At 45.3% G+C, this 22,893-nt stretch overlaps 1 protein-coding gene across 1 annotated transcript in view; it reads left to right on the top strand.

The window, feature by feature from the left end:
* WRNIP1 (WRN helicase interacting protein 1) overlaps nucleotides 1–22,893 on the top strand; it is a 457,752-nt gene that overhangs the window by 331,545 nt on the left and 103,314 nt on the right. Inside the window, exon 4 of the mRNA XM_078688019.1 lies at nucleotides 5,177–5,409. Coding sequence (XP_078544145.1) covers nucleotides 5,177–5,409 — 233 coding nt within the window. The remainder of the gene's footprint in view (nucleotides 1–5,176; nucleotides 5,410–22,893) is intronic.

Raw genomic sequence — 22,893 nt, 5'->3', positions numbered from 1 at the left:
ACGCTCTATAGTCAGTTTGTTTGAGGCTGAGAAGGTGCAGCCAGTCCTGGGTAACATCAGATTCCAGCTCCCTTTCTAGGTCTGATATCTCAGTTTCAAGTCGGACCACTGCCTCGCACTTACGTTTCTTAGCGTTATTAATTAACGATAAGGCGTGGCCGCGGATAACCGTCTTAAAGGCTTCCCATAGCGAGGCAGAAGATGACACAGACCCCACATTCTCCACAAAATAATGGTCGAGTGATTTAATCAATTCCATGTGGATCTTAGGGTCACGGAGATACCAAGGGTTGATCGGGCCTACCCGGCCCTCAGTTCCCGGTCCCGTTTCCATTACGAGCCATAAGGGGGAGTGATCTGAAATACCCCTAGCCAAATGTCTGATCTCCTTAACAAGTGGGGCCTGTGTTGCGGGCATCAGAATATAATCAAGTCTCGAGAGACTACCGTGTGCACCAGAATGAAAAGTGTATTGTAGTTGTCCAGGGTGTAGCAGCCTCCAGCAATCTATCAATCCCAGAGTGTCAAGGAAGCCACCCAGCCAGGACTGGGACCTCCCAAGATCCCTAGGTGGGTAGCGATTGACATTTCCGGAGACCACAGAGTTAAAATCGCCGCCCACCACAAGGATGCCTTCTGGGAGCCCCAGTACCACCCTCCCCAAGTCAGCAAAGGTCGTGGTCTGAAGGCCAGGCGGAGCATAAACGGAGAGTAAAGTGATGACCTTCCCCTCCCATCGTCCAGTAATGGCGGCATACCGCCCCCTGTCGTCAAGAATGACAGTATCGATCTCAAGGGGGAGGGAGACTCTGACCAAGATACCCACCCCCCTAGAGCCAGTGGTGAAGCCGGAGTGTGCCAGGAGACGGTAGCCCCTCCGATTCATGGCCTGGCATGTATTGCCTATCAGATGCGTTTCTTGCAACAGCACAACATCAGGGGAGAGACGTCTCAAAAGTTGTAACACCACACCACGTTTTATCCTGTCCCCCAACCCGTTAACATTCCAACACAACAATCCCCCTACCCCCCATCCCGAACGTAGTCGCAGCATCCACCCCACATTAGTCTCGACAGCCAAGTCCAAAAGTCCATCAATATAGTGCCTTGAAGTGAACCAAACAAAAACAACTTCCCCCCCTCCTCCCCCCAACCTACCCTCAAAACAAGACCCCCCACCCTGCACCCCTGCGTTAGACTCAAAGGCCCCCCCAACTTGCAGTGTGCCTGTCGCCCTAGCAAATAACTAATCTACGAAAAGAAACCCCAGAGGAGGATGAGACTCACTCCCTCCGCCACCCCTGGAGAACCACCTCAATTAAAGCAAGTTAAAGGATCTGCAAACCATACCGAAAAATCTATATGTAGTCCAGCAAACCAAGTTACATTACTATTCCTGTTCCATCAGTCCACCCCCAGCTCCACCAGAATGTTCAGGGTGTTCCTGCTGCCTGGGTTGTGTGTCGAGCCAGTCACTTGCAGCCTCAGGGTGATCAAAAAAGAATGTCCGATCTCCATGTTCCACACGTAGCCGAGCTGGAAATAGCATTGCGTATTTCATGTCCCTGTCTCTCAATCGTCTCTTCACTCCCTGAAACCCCATCCTTTGCTTCTGCACCGACTGAGTGAAGTCTGGGTAGAAACTCACCGTCGTATTCTCAAATTTCGTGGGGCCACCCAAGCGCGATGCCTGCAGGATAGCATCCCGATCACGGAAATGAAATATCCTGGCGATGATGGGCCGCGGGGTAGCACCCAGCTTTGGTTTACCACCCGGCACTCTGTGAGCCCGCTCCACCGCAAAGAATTTACTCAGGCCCTTGGGTGCGAATAATTGACGATGAGGTCCTCCACGATGAGGTCAACATTTAAGTTGTCGGAGTTCTCAGGGACACCCACAATACGGACGTTGTTCCGCCTAGAACGACTTTCAAAATCTTCCAAACGACGAGAGAAGGAGTCATTAGAGGACCGTAGATCGCGGACCTCCGTTTGTAGATCGGAGACATCCGTCGTGAGGCTAGAAGTCTTCAAGTCCAGGGATTTAACTTTTTCGTTCGTTTTAGCTAAATCCGCCCTGATCAAGTTGACATTGATCGCCACTGTATCTAGTTTTTGCGTCCGGGTTTCATACTGCACCCCGATTGAGGTCTGCATACTCGCAATGGCGCCCATGATATCGTGCAGCGTCGGGTCTTCGTCCGCCGTAAGGTCATCTCCCTTGTCCTCCAGAGGCTTGCCCGTTCCACCGGGGGATCCCTTAGGATGGGTGTATCGGTCCATGACATTAGATTGTATGGAGCCCCCACGGTGAACAGTCTTGGTCTTTCGCCTTTCAACCTCGGGCTTGCCGGCCATTTTGGAAGCAGCGCCCCCGAGGGGACCCCGAGATCTGGTGAAAATGGCTATGTCAAAATCACCCACAGATGCTCAGCCAAAGGACAGTGTGTTCCACGTCACACACCGAGCGGTGATATACAGGCCCAGCCCTGGAGTGGGACCGCGATGTGAAGCAGTCCGTGGGCGGTGGGGCAAATCCGCTGCGTAGAAGGGTCTGGGCCAAAAGCGAAACCGAAAGCCAAGTCCAGGGTCGAAAGTAGGATCAGTGAAGCCACTGATCATCATCATCTCGAGCCTGGGGCAGATCCATGGAGCAGGCCAGGAAAGTTCAGAGCGTCGTAAAATCGGTTCCCTTGGACCAAATCAATTTTTGAAAGCAACTATCATATCAGTTGGGTTGCATCTTTAATGATCCGTCGTCATAACCAGGATTATAGTCCGGATAAATGCCGGAGGTGGCGAAGGTCTGGGAGCCCTGTGCTAACGCGACCATCCCGGTTACGCGCGAAGCCAACATTTCAATTTTGTTACCAGTGAAGCTGTCAGGTGAAACATCCGTAGGCTCAAGATGAGGACCCAAATCGCTAACTAATTCCTTCTCCCATACATCCTTGTTAACGATTGTAAAAGGTGAGCCTGAATCTGATTCAACCTGAACTGGAATTCCACCAAACTTAACGATGCATAAAGGTTTACTTTCAACACTTAAAACAATATTACATTGAATTTTCCCTGCAATAAGAGATGCAGAATTATTGAAGTCAGAATCACAGCCAGAAGAATCAGTGTCATTAATACAGGAAACTTTGGGTTGTTGGAATGAACTCCTGTTGCATACTTTAGGATAATGTCCTAAAACTCCACAATTCGAGCATTTCACAGATCTCGCAGGACATTTGTCAAATCCAGCGTTGTGATTCTTATCCCCACAACGATAACAAGCAAAAGAAGTATTATTCTTGTCGTAAGTCTGCTTAAAAAATGGTTTCTGCTTGAAAGATCTCTTTTGAAATCCCTTATTCGTCTGAAAATTTTTGTAATTCTTTTTTTAGCCACATCTTTACTGTTTATATTGACAGAAACCTTGTTGACACCAGAAGTAGAAGTAGAGGTGATTGAAGATTCAGTTTGTTCTGAAAGAGCCTTAGAACTCCTATCGGAAAGCTCAGCCTTTTTTAATAACCTAATTACATCTTTCAAACTGGATTCTCCTTCAATCCAAAGTCTATCTTGAATACTCTTATTTCTTGAGCACACAACAACTTGGTCGTGAATAAGTTCATCATGCAACACACCAAATTTGCAATGCATAGCCAGCAATTTTAACTGCGAAACATACTCCTCTACAGACTCATTCTCCAACTGTTTTCTTTTGAAGTATGCTCGTCTAGTGACACCAATACAAACTGTGGGTGAATAATGTTCAGTCAAATCAGATAGAGCTGCAATAAAAATGTAAATATCGCCTGATCTATCTGGTTTCTGCATCTGGTTGTAAACTCTTAGTCCTTCTGGACCGAGACTATGCAAAAGCATTCGCATTTTACGTTCAGGTGTTAAGATTCCGACATTGTCCTCCAAAGTGGCTATGTTATTAAGGAAATAATCTTTCCATTCGGACCACTTAATGATTGGTTCACCAGGAGAAGTTAAAAATTCTTTAGGAGTACTCATATTGATGTTAATACAAGAAGAAGATAACGAGCTGTTTATAGTAGAACCAGTAGAAGCAGAATTACCACCTGAATTGTCATTACTCATTTTCTTTATTAAAAATTTGGGGAAAAAACCCACAATTTGTAAATAAAAGACCAAATAAATGGAATAAACACACACTGTAGGTGATAATGTACGAATGTTGCTCAATTCCGTAGAAGAGTTGAAGAATTGACGTGCTCGATTGCAGAAAAACGCTTCAAAGACACTTTTATAAAATCCAAGATGGAGGCACGCACAAACGCAATTGACGCAGCGCGACCTCCGACGTGCGCTACTTCCTCAGCACGCAAGGTCGCTAAGCAGCGAAAACGTAAACATAGAGTGCTCGTGAAGAACACAACATACGTTGCGAAGCGTTGAGGAGCTCGAGGGTGCACGCAACAACAACGAAGAAATTTTGAAGGTACACAAAGCGTTTTGCAGGTACACAAAGCCTTTCGAAGATGCACAAAGTCTTTAGAAAATGCCTTTAAGTGAATGTTGAAGAAAAAAATATATATAAACGGAAGGCAGTCTGTTTATTCCTTTAGATAAGAAATGTAATCATCGATATACTCACAGTTTTAAGCAGCCATTGAATGTAGAAGAAGAATGATTGAACCTTTCCAGAATAATAAGAAGTAATCAGAGTAGAATGTAGGTTTAAACTTCTTAAATTCAAAAAGCAGATAAAAAAAAATTCCAAGGTTCAGTGTCAACAAAAAAATAATGATGAAGTAATCCCCAAAAACTTTTTCAATTCTTAATTCGGTTCTTTGTTCTTTGATGATCCGATCGTCGTCAGTTTTTGTAGTAACTTGGTATTGGAAATAAATAAGTAATCCAGCTGAATTAAGTAGAAGTTTATTCCATATTAAAGAGCACGTCCTAGTAGATCAGCTGTCTGCATGAACTGATCCCCAGTGCATAACGAGAACACACTAGAACATAGAACTTAGCCATTCAAATGAGTACAACTAGTATACTTAAAGGGAAACACACAATACCTAATAAGATTCTACCATAACAAGACAAATGCACATACTACACAAGGTCCGGTGAATTTCATCGGTATCCCCTTGGGTATTAAGAGCAAGGTCACACGGATAACCAGGTTTTTGTTGTCATGTAATTGCAGGATGCCGGTGTACATTGAAGAGAAAGCTTTGAGCACCTTAGCGCACCTATGTGATGGCGACGCGAGAACTGGACTGAATGGTCTTCAGTTGGCGGTGCAGGCCAGACTGGCAGCAGGAAAACAGTCTTATTCGTATCCTGGCGCTAAAAAGTCTTCTAAAACTGGGGTTATCATAATGGAAGACCATGTGAAGGAAGGACTGCAGCGGTCCCACATTTTGTATGACCGAGCAGGTGAGAGTCTAAACTTACATTCATACAAGGGGATAGATGTGAAGCAAAATCATCCCTCTTTTGTACTTTGCTGCCCTGGTGTGAGACTGCCCTTGGAAACGCCAGAGCTTAAACGCTGTTGCACATTTGGACCAGTAATAATGAATCCTTGGTCTATTTCAGAACACAGATGGTCACTGCAAGTACGTATAATTTTAAAACAATACTGTAGTCCACTCTCATAATTCGTCAGTTAGGCAATATTTAATGAAGAAAGTATTTGGTGGTTTCTCCTGTGCTACAGGCAGCTAGCAGTTTCATTAATGGAGCCCTTCAGTGAACGATGTTTATGTTGCTGTGTTATTGCTTGATTGTTACTTTAAGAATGAGTGTGCACCCACAATGTTCCCTGCGGTGTATGTTCTTGCTTGCGCTCACACTTTGCCCAAGCGCCATATGTATATATTAGAAAGTGTTTACTTTGGATTTCCCCACGAGCACTTCTACTGCTACTTTGGATTTCCCCACGAGCACTTCTACTGCGGTTAGCTCATTTACCGTTACTTCCTCAGTAACCTGTTGGGATCTGAGCTGGCCGCATACGGAGCGTCGTGGGTCTGAAGAGTTACAATAAAAGAAAATGTTATTCTTCACAGCGCCTCCAGAGGAATTTATTACAGTTGCAAACCCAAGCTGACATCATAAAACAATGGAACATTCTAGAATGCCTATTGCTGGTGATTGTAGGAAATGTGCCTTTGCCGCTCAGTGAACCCATTTGATCGGTAGTGTGGTGTTCAGTATGTTGTATCCAGTGGCACATGTACACACTGGTAGCCATGTTTAGTTCATAAGTACCTTTATTCTGTAGCTGGTCCAAGTACATCCAGATAGTATATAGGTACATCACAGGGGTAGTCCAGGTAAACAGGTGAAGTAGATGTAGGTTAGCCAGTAGTCAATCCTTTAGTTCTATGTAACCGCAAACCCCACCAGGAGCAGCCTGCCTGCTGCTCAGCCCATCTCTAACTGTCATTCCTCACTCACACAGACGCCCAACATTCCATGCATCACTGTATTCCCAACATTCTACTCTAAACACACACACTGGCTGAGCAGCAGGAAGATAGATAAACTACAAGATATATGTAAATTATGCAGGGCATAACGCAGTATTTTAAGAATTTTGTGTCTTACAACTAGTTTGTTTTGACAACAGACCATACATAAACAGTTGGTCGATTTGTTCAGAAAAAGAGGTGGAGGAAAAGCGACTCCTCGCATTGCCAAGTGGCATTATAGGTTACAGGGGTTCCAATTTAAGCTGGAATATGTTGCTGGTGCTAAGAATTTTGAGGTTTATTGCTTTACCAGGTTACCTTTGAAGGAGTACAAATCTATGCATGAGATGAATGATGATTTAGAAAAAGTATGTGCTGTGAGCTCAGTTGGTAGTGCCATGAAAGGAGCCTTCTCCGAAGGGGAATGATTGGAAGCATTAGTTAACGATAAGGAAATACAGGAGGTTGTGAAATGTGTCACTAGTTCCTCTCCTGTTAGTTTATATTTGAGGCATTAGTACCTTGTAAGTTAGTTCTGAGGAGCTTTTTGCTGTTGATGGCATTGTCCTAGTTGTGGGCAATTGGTTGTTCCTTTGAGTATTCATGGTATTGTGTTGAATTCGGCTCATGAGGGACATACTGGTGTGCATGCCATGAAGAGCGTGCAGAGTGAGAACCTGGAGTAGTTATGTTTGAGATTGTTGTATGTGGGTCCCCAGTGACAAATCTTATGTGACTCATCCTTCTCCTGTCGCTCCCATTGTAGCCAGTAGCTCACAATGACAGAAGGTAGCTTTTTACATTTCAAAGCCTTTTGGGGTTCTGAGCAAATCACCACAATGGTGTACTTGTTTTGCTTTGATTGCTTATCTAAATGGCCTGAGATTAAATTTGTGGAGCATGTAAATTTCAGAGTAGTCATGGATTTTTTAAAAGGGCAATCTGTAAGGGAAGGTTATCCAGAATAACTTGTGACTGATAATGGCATTCATTTGGTATATAAAGACATAAAGAGAATTTCTGGAATGTGCTAGTATTAAGCAGATGAGAACGTCTTCATACCATCCTCGCAGTAATGGTTTGGTGAAGAGAGTTAATATTGTCATTAAGGATCAGTTACAGTTAGCATTAGTTTATGGTTTGGATTGGAAGTCCATGGTCAGTGACTTTCTTGGGCCTCGAGGACTACTCCTCATATCAGTACAGAGGGTTTCTCCTCTTCAGAAGAAGAGATGCTGGATCCAAACTGAATAAAGAGTGGATGTACAGGAAGAATGTTGATGTATCGAAGTTAGGACATGTAATAGATGTGAGATCTGTTGTACAAATGAAATATAGTACTGTTGATGATCAGCACAAAAAAATGTCAGTCAGTGTTTGAGATTGGGTTAAAAAAAAAAAACAGGCGCATCCGCAATGATTTATATTTTTGTCAGCATCTATTCACGTGAAGGATCGTGTGGCTGTGCTGGAAAAATAGGAATGTTTGGAAAAAGTGCTTTGTGCCAGTTGAACTAGAGTCCAAGTCAGTGTGCATGTGTGAAAAATGCGCTGTACACCGGGAAGAATGTGAATTCTGATTTGGGGAAAGACAACTGTCTTAGAAGGTCTTCTAGTAGAGTGAGCACAAGTCCTCTAAAGTGTAAGGATTATGCAATATGATGGATATTTGCTTCTTGCTGATTTCCATCTTGTAGCATATATATGGACACTGCATTTGTATTGCTGTTCCATTTAGCTTACATTTTATGCCATACTGTGTTTTACATTTTGTTGTACATATGGTCACATGCAAAGTTTTATTTATTTTACTCTTTTAGTTATTGTTTCATTGTGATATTCCTCAGTATTCTGTGAAGGAAAAGGGATGTAAAGGGTTAAAGGTAAAGGTGATTGTTGTGATTACTTCCCTGTGTGGAACATTAAGCAAAGGTGAGTTCTAGTGTTGGTCGTGCTCTAGAGGTGGGCAGTTGAATAAAACTGAGGTTCCTGACTTACCTGGAAGTTTGTCCTCTTATTCACGGACCTTATCTTAAAAGATGGACACTAGCGATTAGCACTCCCAGTCCCTTATAACTCTGGTAGTTATACTCACGGTAGCAGTCCATAAACCAACTAGTCTAAAAAGTAAAAAAATCAAAGAGGTTAAATGGGCAGAACCCATTTCTCACCCCTACTCTTCCACCTCCTGAAGGAACCAGCATAATGCAAATCAGCCGGGTTCCTGCTCGAGTACATCTGGTTGATTACAAATCTGATTCTTACAGAAGCCACATCTTTAAGAAGCAACTTTCGTAAATTTTCCTTAAGAGTTACTAAAACAGAAAGAAGGGTGAGCAGATTGGAAGACTAAAAGACAGTTCTGAGTCAACAATCAACAAACACTTGTGCCAGAGTATTCACCAGATGAAATGCTGCATCACAGATCTAGAAGACAGGAACAGAAGGAGTAGCATAAGGATCCTGTGCCTTAAGGAAGACTGATAAGGGAGACACATCTCACCGTTCCCCAACCTTGTGACCAACCTTACCTCCTGCCAGGAGCGGACATTCATTTTACCACATTTCTACCTTAGTTTTGAGGTGATTGTGTTAACCTAAAACCCCATTCAGCTGCTTGATTTATTCCCACAGGTCTCTTAAGTCCAGGTACACTCAATAACCCTAGCGAGCATGCTAATCAACCCCATATTTCCCTAAGAGTGGCTAGCATGGAATTTGTCCAGATTCTGACAGAATATGATCTCCTCACTGGCAGCCGATCAAAGGTACATGGTATCTATCGTGAGTACCTGGAAATATTTTGGTGAACTTTACTTGCAACTGTGTTGAAGTTATTCATTTGAATTATTCCAGTATTCAGTTGCATCAGTTCCAAAGTCCTGCCTGTTTAGCAATGTAGAATCCAGCTCATAATTAAAAGATTACATCTTTTTACAAATTAACTGCGTGCAGATGATCCAAATATAAGTTTTCATTTGTGTCATATCCACATTTGAAGTTTGAAACATGAATACGGCTACACTTTTAATTTGTAAATGTCTTCAGTATTATTAAGCTGTTTAGAAACTGTATTCATGTGGTTAGTTTAAAACTGTTCATGTTTAAACCAGCATTAATTTGTTTGAAACCAATTTAAACAAGGACAGTGTTTAAGATCCGGTATGCATCAAAGTAATTTTTACTCTTGTGATATTTGGACAGTAAAATATTCCCATCTTTACATCTTATCTTCAGCATTGAAGGCAGCCATTATTCACTTAAAACCCCCATAGCAAGAGATTTGTTCGAACGTACATGTGTTTCTATAAAACATACCTCCAAATCATAACAGGGTGGTAACGCCTCAGGCACTTGGCTGTATACTCTGTGTATTTTTTTATGGGTTGCTGCTTATATCTCGGCCTGCAGAAATTTACCTTCCAGTTACAGTCTTCAGAGATTTCTGTAAACATTTAAAGCAGATTGTGTAACCTTGGGTAATGGCTGTTAGCACTGTAAACATAAATCTCAGAATCATTTCATATTCTACAATTCACATTTCCACACTATTAAGGAATAATGCCAAGAGAAACAATTTTTTTAAAGAATGGTTTATGATCCCACAAGTCTATTATTTATAGGGATGGATAATGTGATATACCTTTCTGAGGATACATGTGAGTCGGAGAGAAACACTTTCCAAAGGGAAAAAGGGACGCTTATGTGGTGACGTTGGCAAATGAACTGGTTTAAGATGGGCTAAAGAAACAAAAAGTTAATGATAATGGTGAAGTGAAACTAGAAGTATACGATACATTTAAAAATGTATTTTTCCTAGAATTTAAATTCTAAATCGCTGACCAATGTAAACCTCTTGCACGACTTACGATGACAGGTAGAAATGAGATAAAGAACCACAGGTTCTAATTGTTCTAGGTGATGATGTTAACCAGTTAGTGATATTGTTTGTAGGCAAGGATAGACTCTGAGAAAGGAAACTGTTACGATGTAGGATCTGTAATAGAGCTTGAATACTCGAACAAGTCAAGCCTTAGTAAGAGAAATTGTAGCGAAAAATGTGTAGAGCTGAGCGGCCTTGTGGTTTGTAGTAGCACAATTAAAGAAACCTCTATCACAACTGGGTCTGCAGGGTGATAGGAGTAATAGAATATATATTTTTTATAAAATATTCTTCAAATGTCCTTTGATTGAAGCATACTGGGTGCTTAGTGGCTGTTAAATTATGAATTTGGAACCACAGATATCTTCTTCTGGACTGCTTTGCCCACCAAACAATTTTTTCTTCAAAGTCCATTGTAACCATGTTGGTGTACTGAATGCAGCCTTTTAAAACAGAAGTACCTGCTTGTTGGCTTTCCAGCCCGGTGACACTCATGGGTTTCAAACCTGAAATCTGTTATTTGGTTCCAATCAAGGTTTGCGATATTGGCTTGTTAATGAATGAATTAAATTATATTTCTACTACCCCAGCAGGCACCCAGTAAGGATCACGTCAGTCGCTAAGCCTCTCCAAATGAGTTCCCTAAAACAGGTTTGCTTTCGATCTGATACATTTTGAGATGAGAAGACTATTGTTTTAAGCCATACCTCCTGTGAGTCTTTTAACTCAGGGGAGCAGATCTGACAGGAAGGTGTCCTTTGCTGGCATCATCAGGGTTTGGTGGCCTCATTAGTATGAAGCCTGGGTCCACAGAGGGTAACAGTTTATTTGGTTTTAGGAGCATGATATGGTTGAACTCTGCTGCTTACACTTGTTCTTGCCCCAGTCCACTATTAGCATGCTGGTGATAGCTAAGGATAAGGCATTCGGATTGTCTCGAAGTGTGCTGTGGTCCTTCTGCTGCAAACAGTTTTTGGAGTGGGGTAAATCATTGGGAAGTACCAAACACATACCCTGTTATTTCTGACTACCATTTACTGCATTTTGTAAACACACATTTTGCATGGATTTGAGCAATTGTGCATTAGGATGGTTTTCCTATTATGCCTGTTTTCCATGAATGTTTTTTTCTGCACCAGTTTAACCTCATTTAAATTGTTGATGTTATAGCAAGTTTTTTTTTATGTGTGTGGCTGCAGGGGAAGTTCAGATTTAACTCCTGCTAAATGTGTGGGATGAGTCACAAATGCTAAATACTTGTACAGCGACACAAGTGTAGGGAAAGAGAGATGGGGAATAGAACACTTTAAGCTCCAAGGATTACGTTTGTCCCTGTGAGAATTTCACACTTGTGGGAATGTCCTTTTGCTTCTGTAATACACAACTGATCATTGTGCACGTATAAAGTGCATAAAGTGTATCATACTGAAAGCGTGCTTACAAATGGAACTGTTGCTGGAACCTGTAGGGTTGTATTTAGTTGAACAAGAGAGTGGACTTGTCAGAGTTGAAGAGACATGGTCCGGATCCCAAGGTTTATTTCCGGGTTCAGAAGCTATGTAGTTGAGTGATAGCTGTTAGAGGTGTTTGCGTGCTATGGATAGATTCAGATGGCAGGTAGGTATAGTTGTGCAGTTGAGTCAGGGCTTCAGTTAAAGCTTTTAAGGATTGAGACCATTTTACGAATCTCCTTAAGGGTTTCATTGTTGAGGGGATCACAGAGCAATGTATACATCCTGCATAAACACAAGAAAAGAATGTTGAAACATCTTTGGCCTATCTAGGTATCATGTTCAACTATTAATCAGTAACACATTCTTTCAAACCTTAAGGGATGTTTTTGTGTCGTTTCTCATCCAATAGACTTCCAGCTGCTGATTACTTACCTTAAAATTATCCCCAGGCGTCAGAAAGGATCCACAAAGCAGTACCCCTGTGCACCGGTAGGTGGCGTAGATCGGCTCCGTGTGGCATCGTCCGTGCCGTCAGAGACGTGTGTGGTGCCTATATAGGTGCCATCCCACCGCGCTGATGTCAGTTCTTTTCTTTACATTTTAGTCAGCGCAGATCCGGAGAGAACTTCCCCTTAGTACATTTTTTTTTAAAAAACAGATTTTTATTTGTCTGATCACACATAAAATGAATAGCCCCGAGCACCGGAGTCTTCTGCCAACATCAGTAAAGTAAGCATATCATCTGCAGACATTTACAGAACAAACTAACCCCCCCACCCCACCTCCCCCCCCCATTGCGCTGCTGCTAACAGAGAAATGAGATACGTGTATAGAAAACGTGCATAGTCAAATCAAGACACGTCACAGTATTACCAAATGTCCAAATGTCAGAGCCGTCACATCAGATGGAGGGTCCAAGTCCAGCCCTCGGTACTCAGCCCATCTCTTCCAAATTTTAAAATGTTTGCCTGGGCACCCTCTGGCCAAAAATATGGGTTGCTCAAGTCCCATGCAAAAGTCCATACCGTTTTTCCAGGCGGCCAGGGGCGGGGCATGTGGCGACCCTTAGTAATTTTTTTACATAACTTTTGACGACTTTAGTCGAAGTGTTTTTGGAGATGATCTCCTGGTGTGGCAGAGTTGTCATCCCGCAAGTCCGGCTTCAAGATTTGCGGTGCCTGTAATGGACCTACATCTTGTATGCCTATGGTGCCTCGAGTGTGAGCACGTTCCAAAGGCCTGCTACGAATGCCATGAACCCGAACGCCTTGAAGGAGCGACCCCTCAAGCTCCTTGCAGCTCGATACGCGACTCAGCAATGATTTAGATCCTGGTTGAGGGGAAGGTCCCGGGAGCAGCCACGGAGAATTAATTCTTCGTTGCACTTTAAGTTGTCGGGCTATTTGAGTACGTCCCATCGTAAGACGGAAGTTGAAGAGGTCTTTGACTTTACCTCTTCCGTTAGGATGAGGGAGTGTCTGCATTCAAGGCATGGCTCGACGGTGAGCCAGCGCATCCGTCAGCTCTGTGCTTCCCTGAGTTTCCGGGAGACCCTGTGACCCCCTTGCTCAACTTCAAGAGTTTTATGAGGCCATGCGCTTCATATACGAGCGGTCCGCTCCTGCTGGTGCACCTTCAGGCATCGTGGGTGTGGTAGGAGCCCCTGCTGAATCCACGCCGTCGGCTCCCACCTCAGCCCCAGTGGGGCCCCTTGGATCCACAGATAGATTTGTACCAGCGCCAGGCATGCCACTTCAACCTTCCCGATGTCGGTCCCGATGCCGACGCTCCCAGCACCCACCAGCAGCGCCATCCCTATTCTGATCCCTGACTCCGATACGGAGCCGGATGGTCGTCAATTTACGCCGGCGCTGTTTGGAGCCATGCCTTCCAGGCCGGAGTCTGAGGCCTATTCCAGTGGGCTCGGACTCGGGGAAGATTGGGAGCCGTTGATGGACCCTGAAACATACCAGCCCTTTGACCCTAATGCGGATTGGTGTGAGGACTTGGTGGAAGCCAGCGGTCTGGACACTTCTCCAGATTCTGGCATGCTTTCTCCCCCTACTGTTGCTATGAAGGAGGGAGTGTCTTTCACTATGGTGGTGAGGAAGTGCGGCCGAGGTCCTGGACCTTAACCTGCCCTCTGTGGCAGTCAAGGCTAATGTCTTGATGGAGGTGCTTCAGCCGGGAGTGCCCACTTTAGAACTGCTTCTTCCCTTTAATGAAGACCTTACTGATGTCCTGCTTGGGACCTGGTCCAAGCCCAGCATAGAGTCTCCTGTGAACAGAACGATTGCCTGCCGCCACCGCCCGCTTCTGGGGCCCCCAACCTCCTCACGCAACACCCTACACCTGAGAGCTTGATGGTCTAGGCCTCCATCTCCCATGGTATTTTCCCTTCCATACCCCTGGATAGGGAATCCAAGAGATTGGACTCCGTGAGGAAGATGTTTTCTTCCAACAGCCTGGCACTGTGGTTGGTGAACAGTGCGTGCCTATTGGGCTGCTACTCCCACGCTCTGTGGGGCATGGTTGAACAGGTTTTGTTGATGGTCCCGGAGGAGGCCCAGGCTGTACTCTCCTAGGCTGTTGCTGACTGGAGAAATGCAGCCAAGTTTACCATACATTTTGGACTGGACACCACTGAATCACTGGGTAGAGTGGTTTCATCAACAGTGGCTGACTGCACCGTGTCTGTGTAATAAAGTTAGTACACTGGAAGAGGTTGATAGGAGACACTTTATTTGAGAGAAACAGGTATCAACAGAAGTTACGTCCTACCCACACAGCGCCAGCAGCAACTGACCTGTGAGCGTTCTAAAGCAAATCAAACTAGATGAAAGCTCTAGAATGAGGAACTCCAGGCAAAGTGAGAAGCACGGAACTAGATGACACGCAGGTCATTACAACCTTCCCCCTTTACAAAAGGAAAGCAGAAAGGAGAAGCACAGAGGGATCGGGACAGAGAAGAGGAAAGATAAACTAATAGTGAGCAAAGAAGACATTAATGATGAACAAAATCATGAAATCTTGCCTGAATCTTTCCAGTGCGAGCACTCCTTCGTATTGCAGGCAATTCTTTGGGAGGATTACTTGGAACAACTAACTCAGAATGAATTTTAGTGCGCATGGGGGCAAATCTATTTAAGTTCCAGATGCGACCATCATTCAATTTCACCGCATTCTGAAAGAGTTTTTTCACAACAAAAGGTGAGGAGAACTTTGAGACTCCTACAGATCTCTGTGGAAGACATACACGCACTGTCACCCACACGCGCGGATGTGAGTGACAGCGTGCCTGGCGTAAAATACTCTTTTCTTTTGGCAATTTTCAAATTCTGACTTTGTTGCCAGGACACCACACCAGGATCCGCAAAAGGGGAAATCACACCGGGATCTGTAGTTGGGGTCACTACGCCAGAACCAGCATCCAAACCTACACTCGCACTTTTGTCCCTCATCCACGCTTGAAACATGCGGGTATTGCGACTCCGTCCCCGAAACAGCTCAAAGGGAACTTTAATCGTGGTGGAGTGAGACAGTAAATAGTCACTCATTCCATTACTTCCAACTTCCAGTCTTCTATCATCTAGTTCCATGCTTCTCAATTTGCCTGGAGTTCCTCATTCTAGAGCTTACATCTAGTTTGATTTGCTCTAGAACTCTCACTGGTCAGTTGCTGCTGGCGCTGTGTGAGTAGGACGTAACTTGTGTAGATACCTGCTTCTCTCAAACAAAGTGTCTCCTATCAACCTCTTCCAGTATACTAACTTTATTACAGTCTGGTTGAGGACGACTCGCTTTTCTGGAGATGTTCAAGCATTTCTTATAGACATGGCCTTTGATGGCTGACGTCTTCGGAGACCAAGCGGATTCAGCGCTGGAGCGCTTCAAGGACAACAGAACTACGGCTAGGTCTTTGGGCCTTCCCAAGGCCCCTCGTCAACCCCAATCTGTCTTTCACTACTTCGTGGCCATGGGGGGCAACAGGCCGTGTCTGTACCTGCCCAGCCACTGCGTTGCACAAGCTCCACAGCCTCTACCTGGCTGAGGACGCTGTACCCACAGACATTGTGGGTCAGGCAGCCAGCGGTCTGCCCAGCCCAGCCCACCGCCCCGTCTCAGCCTCCAAGCCCATCTAGTCTACACCCTTATCATGGGCACCCAGTGGGCGGCAGGATCCGCCATCACCTGCACCACTGGCAGTCTATCACATCAGACCAATGGGTTTTGCAGGCTATCCAGGGGGGCTACTCCCTCTCCTTCGAGATTAGCCCTCCACCCATGCCACCTGCTTGCGAAAGGCTGACGAACCACCATCTTCCTCTGCTCTGTCAGGAAGTGATGGCTGTCTTGGCAAAGGGGTCCATTGACAGTCCCAGTGCCAGAAGTAGGCCATGGCTGCTATTTTCGTTACTTTTCGGTGCCCAAGAAAGATGGAGGCTTTCGTCCTAACCTGGACCTAACACCTTCCCAATTTCTTCCTCAAGAAGATCAAGTTCAAAATGCATACGCTCGCTCATGTCTTGTCTGCCCTGGATCCGGGTCACTGGATGGTAGTTTTGGGCTTGCAGGACACATTTTTCCACAGTCTCATCCTGCCTGCCCACATCAGTTACCTGCGGTTAACGGTTGGCCACGAGCACTTTCAGTTTGCTGTGCACCCTTGTGGCCTCACCCCTTTGTCTGTTCACCAAGGTGATGACTGTAATTGCAGCTCATTTGTGGAGATCAGGAGCCCCAGTCTTCCCCCATCTCGATGACTGGCTGTTAAAGGCGGGCTCACACCAGGCTGTTGTCTCCCACCTCTTGACTATGGTGGACATCTTGCATTCTCTGGGGTTCACTCTCAACTTGCAGAAGTCACACCTGACTCCCTCTCAGATGCTTCTTTTAGGTCGAGCCTAGACTGCCCTTGCGCTAACCGGATGATCTGTTGAATGTACTTTGGGGGCTCAGGAGCATAGCACCAGAATTTGTCTGCTTCTGCTTCGGCTTAGGTAAATCTTTTCTAGCAACTAATTCTATTTAACTGTCTTGATAGAAAACAACCACCAGAGGTCACTGAAATACCAGAACTGCTTTCTGCGTAGGGACTTTCTTTTTTCTTTTTCAAGCAACTGCCTCTATTTACTTTCTTGATAGAAAATGACCAACAGAGGTTAGTAAAATACCAGAATCACTTTAGCATTCCTTAGATTCCAGACCATAGAAATTTGTCTTCCGCAAGCACCCGTAGACAATAATATATTTTTGTAATGTTGTATTTTCAGTGATACCACCAAAGGCCGTGGTTTTATATTAAAAATAGAGCTTTGGACAATACCATTTCCCGCTGATCAGCAATATTTCGCTCCATGTGTTCCCATACCTGACTTGTTCTGCTGAATGGTGCTTACTTTCTCTCTGCCTCGTATCTAATGCTAGTACCCCGCCTTTGTGTGCCACCTTCTGCCATCTCCACTGTATATGATATGATGTCCACTATTCTAGTGGGCACCTTGCACCAGTCCAAACGATCCATATTGATGGTAGGTTTAGACAACCTTTATAGAAAGCTATCCTAGTGGTAGCTGTGGAGAGCAGCCTTCAGGCTAAGTGTTGAAGGAATGTAAAGCAGATTGTTTTACCAGTCTATAATCTCTTGAATGATCAAATGAAAGTACACCACACCAGGTATATATATATAAAGTATATGTATTTATTCTAAACACAACCCCTCTAGTCTCTTTATGAGGCTAGAGGCCAAAGTAAAACACAAGAACTTTAAATAGCACACAGTAAATAGCACACTATACGTTTTGCCCTAGGGGTCTCACAAACCATATACTAAAATAGTGGTATAAGAACCACGGGCGGGATAGAAGTGAGGCCTAAGGCCTGTAGCACCGCTGGGGCAACCAGGAACCACCCAAGGTAGGGACGCAGGAGACCCACAGGGGACGCGTGCAGTGTCTAAACACAGCCGCGAATCACCATAGACTTCTGTGAGGAAAGTTTAAGTTACAAAGTTAAAGACTTAGGACACTTAGGAGTGGAATGAGAGGGAACCCCTTCAGTACTGGACACTTCGAGAGTCAAGACCCATGGGATCACCGAAGTACTTGTGTTACCTCACCCAGGGAAGCCGGGTGCATAGGTATCTTTTTGTGTTGGGTTTTGTCGTCTATTTCTATGGAGAGCTACAAAGAAGTGCTGCAGGCGACTAGGAGCAAAGTGTCCGGATGGATCCAAGGGTGGATCGAAGATCAGAAGAACCTGAAAGCAGAGGGGACAGAGTCTGGGTCACTAGCCAGTGACTAGGATGGCGACAAGAAGATGCTAGCCAATGTCGGGTGCTTTAAGGTGAAGTAGGTGAAGCTTGACTCTTCAGCCACGAGGGCAAGGAGGCGTGGACGACGACCAGGAGCTGGGTTCGAGCTGTCCCATGAAGGATGTCGAGTGCTGCAGCGTCGGTATCCGGATTGGACCCAACAGGCCTTGGCAACAGAAACCCACTCAAGATGAAAAGATTGGCTTCGGTGCAGACCAGCAAGGTCTGAGGGACACACCCTTTAGAGGGGAGTCAGAGCACGTCTGGATCAACCAGGAAAGCTCAAGAAACAAAGGATTGTCCTTCGTGGGGACCCACTAGCCAACGAACAAGGGATCGCGAAGGAGCCTCGAGCGGTGGTGAAGAAAATGGGCCCCCGGAACACTTGTGGAGTGTAGGCCTCTCCGCTTCGGTGCAGAAGGTGCTCGGGTCAAGGGCAACATATTGCCCAATGCACAACTTCGGGAAACTTCGGGGAGTAGGTGCAGTTGCAAAATTGCAGGATGTCCAGGAGTTCCGGTCCCACGTCTCTCGTGTCGACTGGGGTCTCAGCTTTGCTGGGATCTCGTGTCGGCCTCAGATGTCTGGAAGTCTGTGTCCGTGTCCTATGTTGCAGATTCTTCGGGATTCGGCGGGAGCCTCTAAAATGCAGACGGCGAGATGCTTGTTGGTGCCTGTTTGAACAGATAGGTCACTCCTTGACCCCAAGGGAGATTTCTTCCGTCTTCCAGTCGATATGGAATGTCGAAGGTCCAAGATTCCGTCTTCAGAGTTTCGTCCAGGGTAATCTAAAGTCCTAGGGACTGGGTTCCTATACTTATACTAAGTTTAGGGGTTGGACTAACTCTAGGGTCCCACCTATGGGAGGACCTGGGGAGGGGGTGGTTACACCCCTTCCCCTTTGTCCAGTTTCGCGCCAGAGCTGGGGCTGAGTGCCCCAGCAACCGGTTTGAGCTGGGAAATGCATGGAGCATTCACTGCCTGCAACCCACCCTGCCCCTATACACTAAAGCCTGTCTGGGGAGGTGCTGGCACCTCCCTGGACAGGAAACCTATTGTCCAGGCCTCCCCTGCCTGAGGTTCGTCCACCAGCAGGAGGACAGACTCGTGTCTGTGGCAGCAGCATCCATTTTTTGATGCAGAGGCTCTTTAAAACTATTACAGGGTATACCAGTGTGTACTCTCACTGGAGAATCTCAAAGGAATCCTTAAATCTGTCAAATCTGGTTCCCCTAGGGACCCCATCCCTATTAAAATTATAAAACAATTGGATGACCAGTCCCTGAACATCATTGCCAACATTTTAAATTTGTCCTTCGACCTCGCCACTGTCCCGGCCTTATGGAAGCACGCCATGGTGACACCCCTCTTGAAAAAGCCTAATGCAAACCCAGAAATACTGGCCAACTATAGGCCTATATCTTTGCTCCCTGCTTTCTCTAAGTGCCTCGAGAGACACGTACACTCCACGCTAGCCACTTTTGCAGAAGAAAACTGTTTACTCCACCCTTCGCAATCTGGTTTCAGGGCTGGGTTCTCGACGGAGACCGCCCTGTTAGGTGTCACTGAAAATATCCGACAACTCCTTGACCAAGGCCAAACAGTAGCACTTGTGCTATTGGATCTAAGTGCGGCGTTCGATACCATCTCCCACGAAACGCTCCTTAGAGAACTACACACAAATGGCATAAGAGGAAAGGCTCTGGAATGGATTAAATCCTTTCTGGCTAACAGAACCTTTCAGATCGCATCAGCACAGGCCGAGTCAGACTCCCTACCTGCAGCTCATGGAGTGCCACAGGGGTCCATCCTGAGCCCTCTGTTTTTTAATATTTATCTAAAACCATTGGTAGAACTTGTTGAGAAGCTAGGGCTAACGCTCATGAACTACGCCGATGACACCCAAATCATTTTTTCCCTGTCTAACTCTTGTCCCCACTCCCCGTCGCTACTCAAGGAAGGACTACTAAAAATACTGAACTGGATGACAGCAAACCAGTTAAAACTGAACGGGGACAAGACGGAAATTCTGATTTTGGGAAAAGACAAAGAACTCTGGAACCCCGCGCATTGGCCAGAACAGATGGGCATCCTTCCTACCCCGGTGCCCCATGCTCGTAATCTGGGTTTTGTACTAGACAACGCCTTATCCATGGATAAGCAGGCCAGCAAAGTTACTGGATTGTGCCTCACCATAATCAGATGGTTGAGGAAAATCCTGTGGATGTTGCCTTCGTCAACACAGAAGACCGTAGTCAATGCCCTTGTCACATCAAGGCTTGACTACGGCAACATCCTATACTTAGGCGCAAATAAATCTGTCATTGGACGCCTGCAAGTGGCACAAAACGCCGCAGTCAGACTCCTGTGCAAGATTCCCAGGAACGCTGGAGTCTCGAACCACCGCCGGGACCTCCATTGGCTCAGGATTGAGAACAGAGTTCGCTTCAAGGCTTTGAACTATATGTTCAAAATAAAAACTGGAGGAGCCCCAAAATACCTCCAATCCCTTGCTTGCCTCTACACACCAAAGAGAAACCTCCGGTCCCAGACAGCAGCACGGTTCTGTATACCAAGGTTCAAACGTGCAAGATCAGGGGGCAGATCCTTTGCCTATCTTGGACCGTCCCTATGGAACTCGCTTCCTCCAAACATTCGGAAGGAAGATAACCACCATAGCTTCAGAAAGCTTGTAAAGACCTGGCTGTATGAACAGTAACCACTCAAATCCCCCCTCCGTTTTTTGTCTTTTCGTTTCTAGCTGTGTCTAGGCGCCGGGAAACCCTTCTCGGGTAGCTGTCGCGCCCTACAAATTGACAAAATAAATAAATAAATAAATACATGTCTTCTCCCTCTAGAAGGGTGGAATGCTGCCCCCGCCTCCAGAATTGGCCGGGGGGGAGGGAGGAGGGGGGGGTAGTATTCCAAAGTGTGTGACACCAAACACAACATGTTTTGATGAAGCCAAACCAGATTTTAGCATTAGCCGCGAGGATTATAATGCACTTAAGAGTATATGGTATGGCCCTATCACAGAACAGCTATAAGGAAGGGGTTCCGAAAGCTGCAGAGGGGCTCAGCTCATGCTAGGGCACCCTCTCACACAAAACCAAGCACTCTGCCTTCAGGATTGTCAAGACCTGCCATAGGAGTGATTTATAGGTTAATATGGGTCTGTTTTAAATGGTGGATATAGGTATACTATATCCCAGTAAGGGGTGCTTACACCACCTTACCCAGGCTGCAAGTGCAGACCTGTGGTTTAATTTTGGAAGGCTTCCCAGGGGTGGCATATACATGCTTCAGCCCTGGTAAGCCTCTGGGGTACCTATGCCCTTGGTACCTAAGGTACCATATACTAGGGGCTCACAAGATAACTCAGTAACCAATCTGGTATGTACCTAATGTACATGGAATCAATTTAGAGAGATTAGCAGGGCCACAACCAGACTAACATTGAAAAACTTCTCTGTAAACAAGAAGCTAAATGATCGAAATGAAGCAGGGACGATCCTCTAATTGCTTCATTTGCTGCCTGTTAGAAATTAGGTTTCTGTTTAGCACTCGGGTGGGGGTAAGTTAGATACACAGTAAAAGATAGCCTGTGCTCACCATCTGGTAGCTTGGCGCAGCGCGGTCAGTCTTATCTAAAGAGGCATACACACACTGTAACACAGTGTAACCGCCACAAAAATACTCCACACAGGGTTAGAGAAACAGATTATGTCTGTCTGAGTAAAACAAGACCAAAATAACAAAAATCCAACAAGTAGAACCGGAGTTATTAATTTTTAAATCAATATATAGTGCTTAGTGTCATAAAGTGCCAACCTGGGACATCTGTGTATTGTACAGGGGAGTGATTCAGTTATGGACTCTGGAGGCTGGAATCCGTACTTTCAACAAAAAATGCCTCCAAGACCATCAATCAAAACATTCTTTAGTGGAAGAAACCCAAGTATTGTTTCTTCCAATGTCTGTGACTTGACCTGTAATAATTTAATGCTTTCAGCAGGTATGTACACTTAAATATATCACGCCTGAATAAAAAAGGTCCTGTAATTCTGGATAAAATGAGTCCGCAGTCCTCTTTCTTAAATTGTAGCATTTTTCATTGCTATTTTTTTACACAAATGTTTTCAAAAAAACATTGTACATGTAGTACTTACATTTATGAACAAATGACAAAGGACAAGACCTATACAAATCATGGCAAAAAACATGACATAACATGACTTATTCAATATGTACAATATTAGTGTCCTACATTGTCAAACCTGGGACATCTGGTCGCGCTACACAGGGGTAAATCCAATGTTCAGGTTGACCGCAATGGAGAGCAGGCGAGCTACAGGACTCATGCTGGGCCCACTAAAAGGTACCTTGGATGGAGGAAGCGTCAACATAGAGGACCCTATGTGAGGAGGCGATGCTGCGTCATCAATCTAGTGGTTGCTGGCAATGTCTGTTCTGAACCACACAGTCCGGAAAGCCTCATTGATTAACCCTTTTGTGATGCAGTCCATGTGTCGTCAGTGAGCATTGCAGTCCTTAGTCATCGAGCAGCGCAGTCTGTTGAAACAGTGTCATCAGAAACAGCTGTGTTAAAGGGCGATGCGTCGGTTCAAATTGGCACAAAGTTGTCGGCGTGGATTCTGCTGGGTCAGCACAGAAACAAGCACTTAAAAGGGCCCAAGACTGGATCAGCACCACTTATCAAGGCAGGACTCACAGATGGCAGAGTCCAGATGCTGTTGCAGGGTTTGTAGGAAGTATTTGATGGCCCTGAGACTC

The sequence above is a fragment of the Lissotriton helveticus genome, chromosome 4_1 (assembly GCF_964261635.1).
Source record: "Lissotriton helveticus chromosome 4_1, aLisHel1.1, whole genome shotgun sequence".
NCBI classification, from domain to species: Eukaryota; Metazoa; Chordata; class Amphibia; order Caudata; family Salamandridae; genus Lissotriton; species Lissotriton helveticus.
The sequence above is the reverse complement of the archived record's forward strand: the minus strand, read 5'-3'. Positions and strand labels throughout refer to the sequence as shown.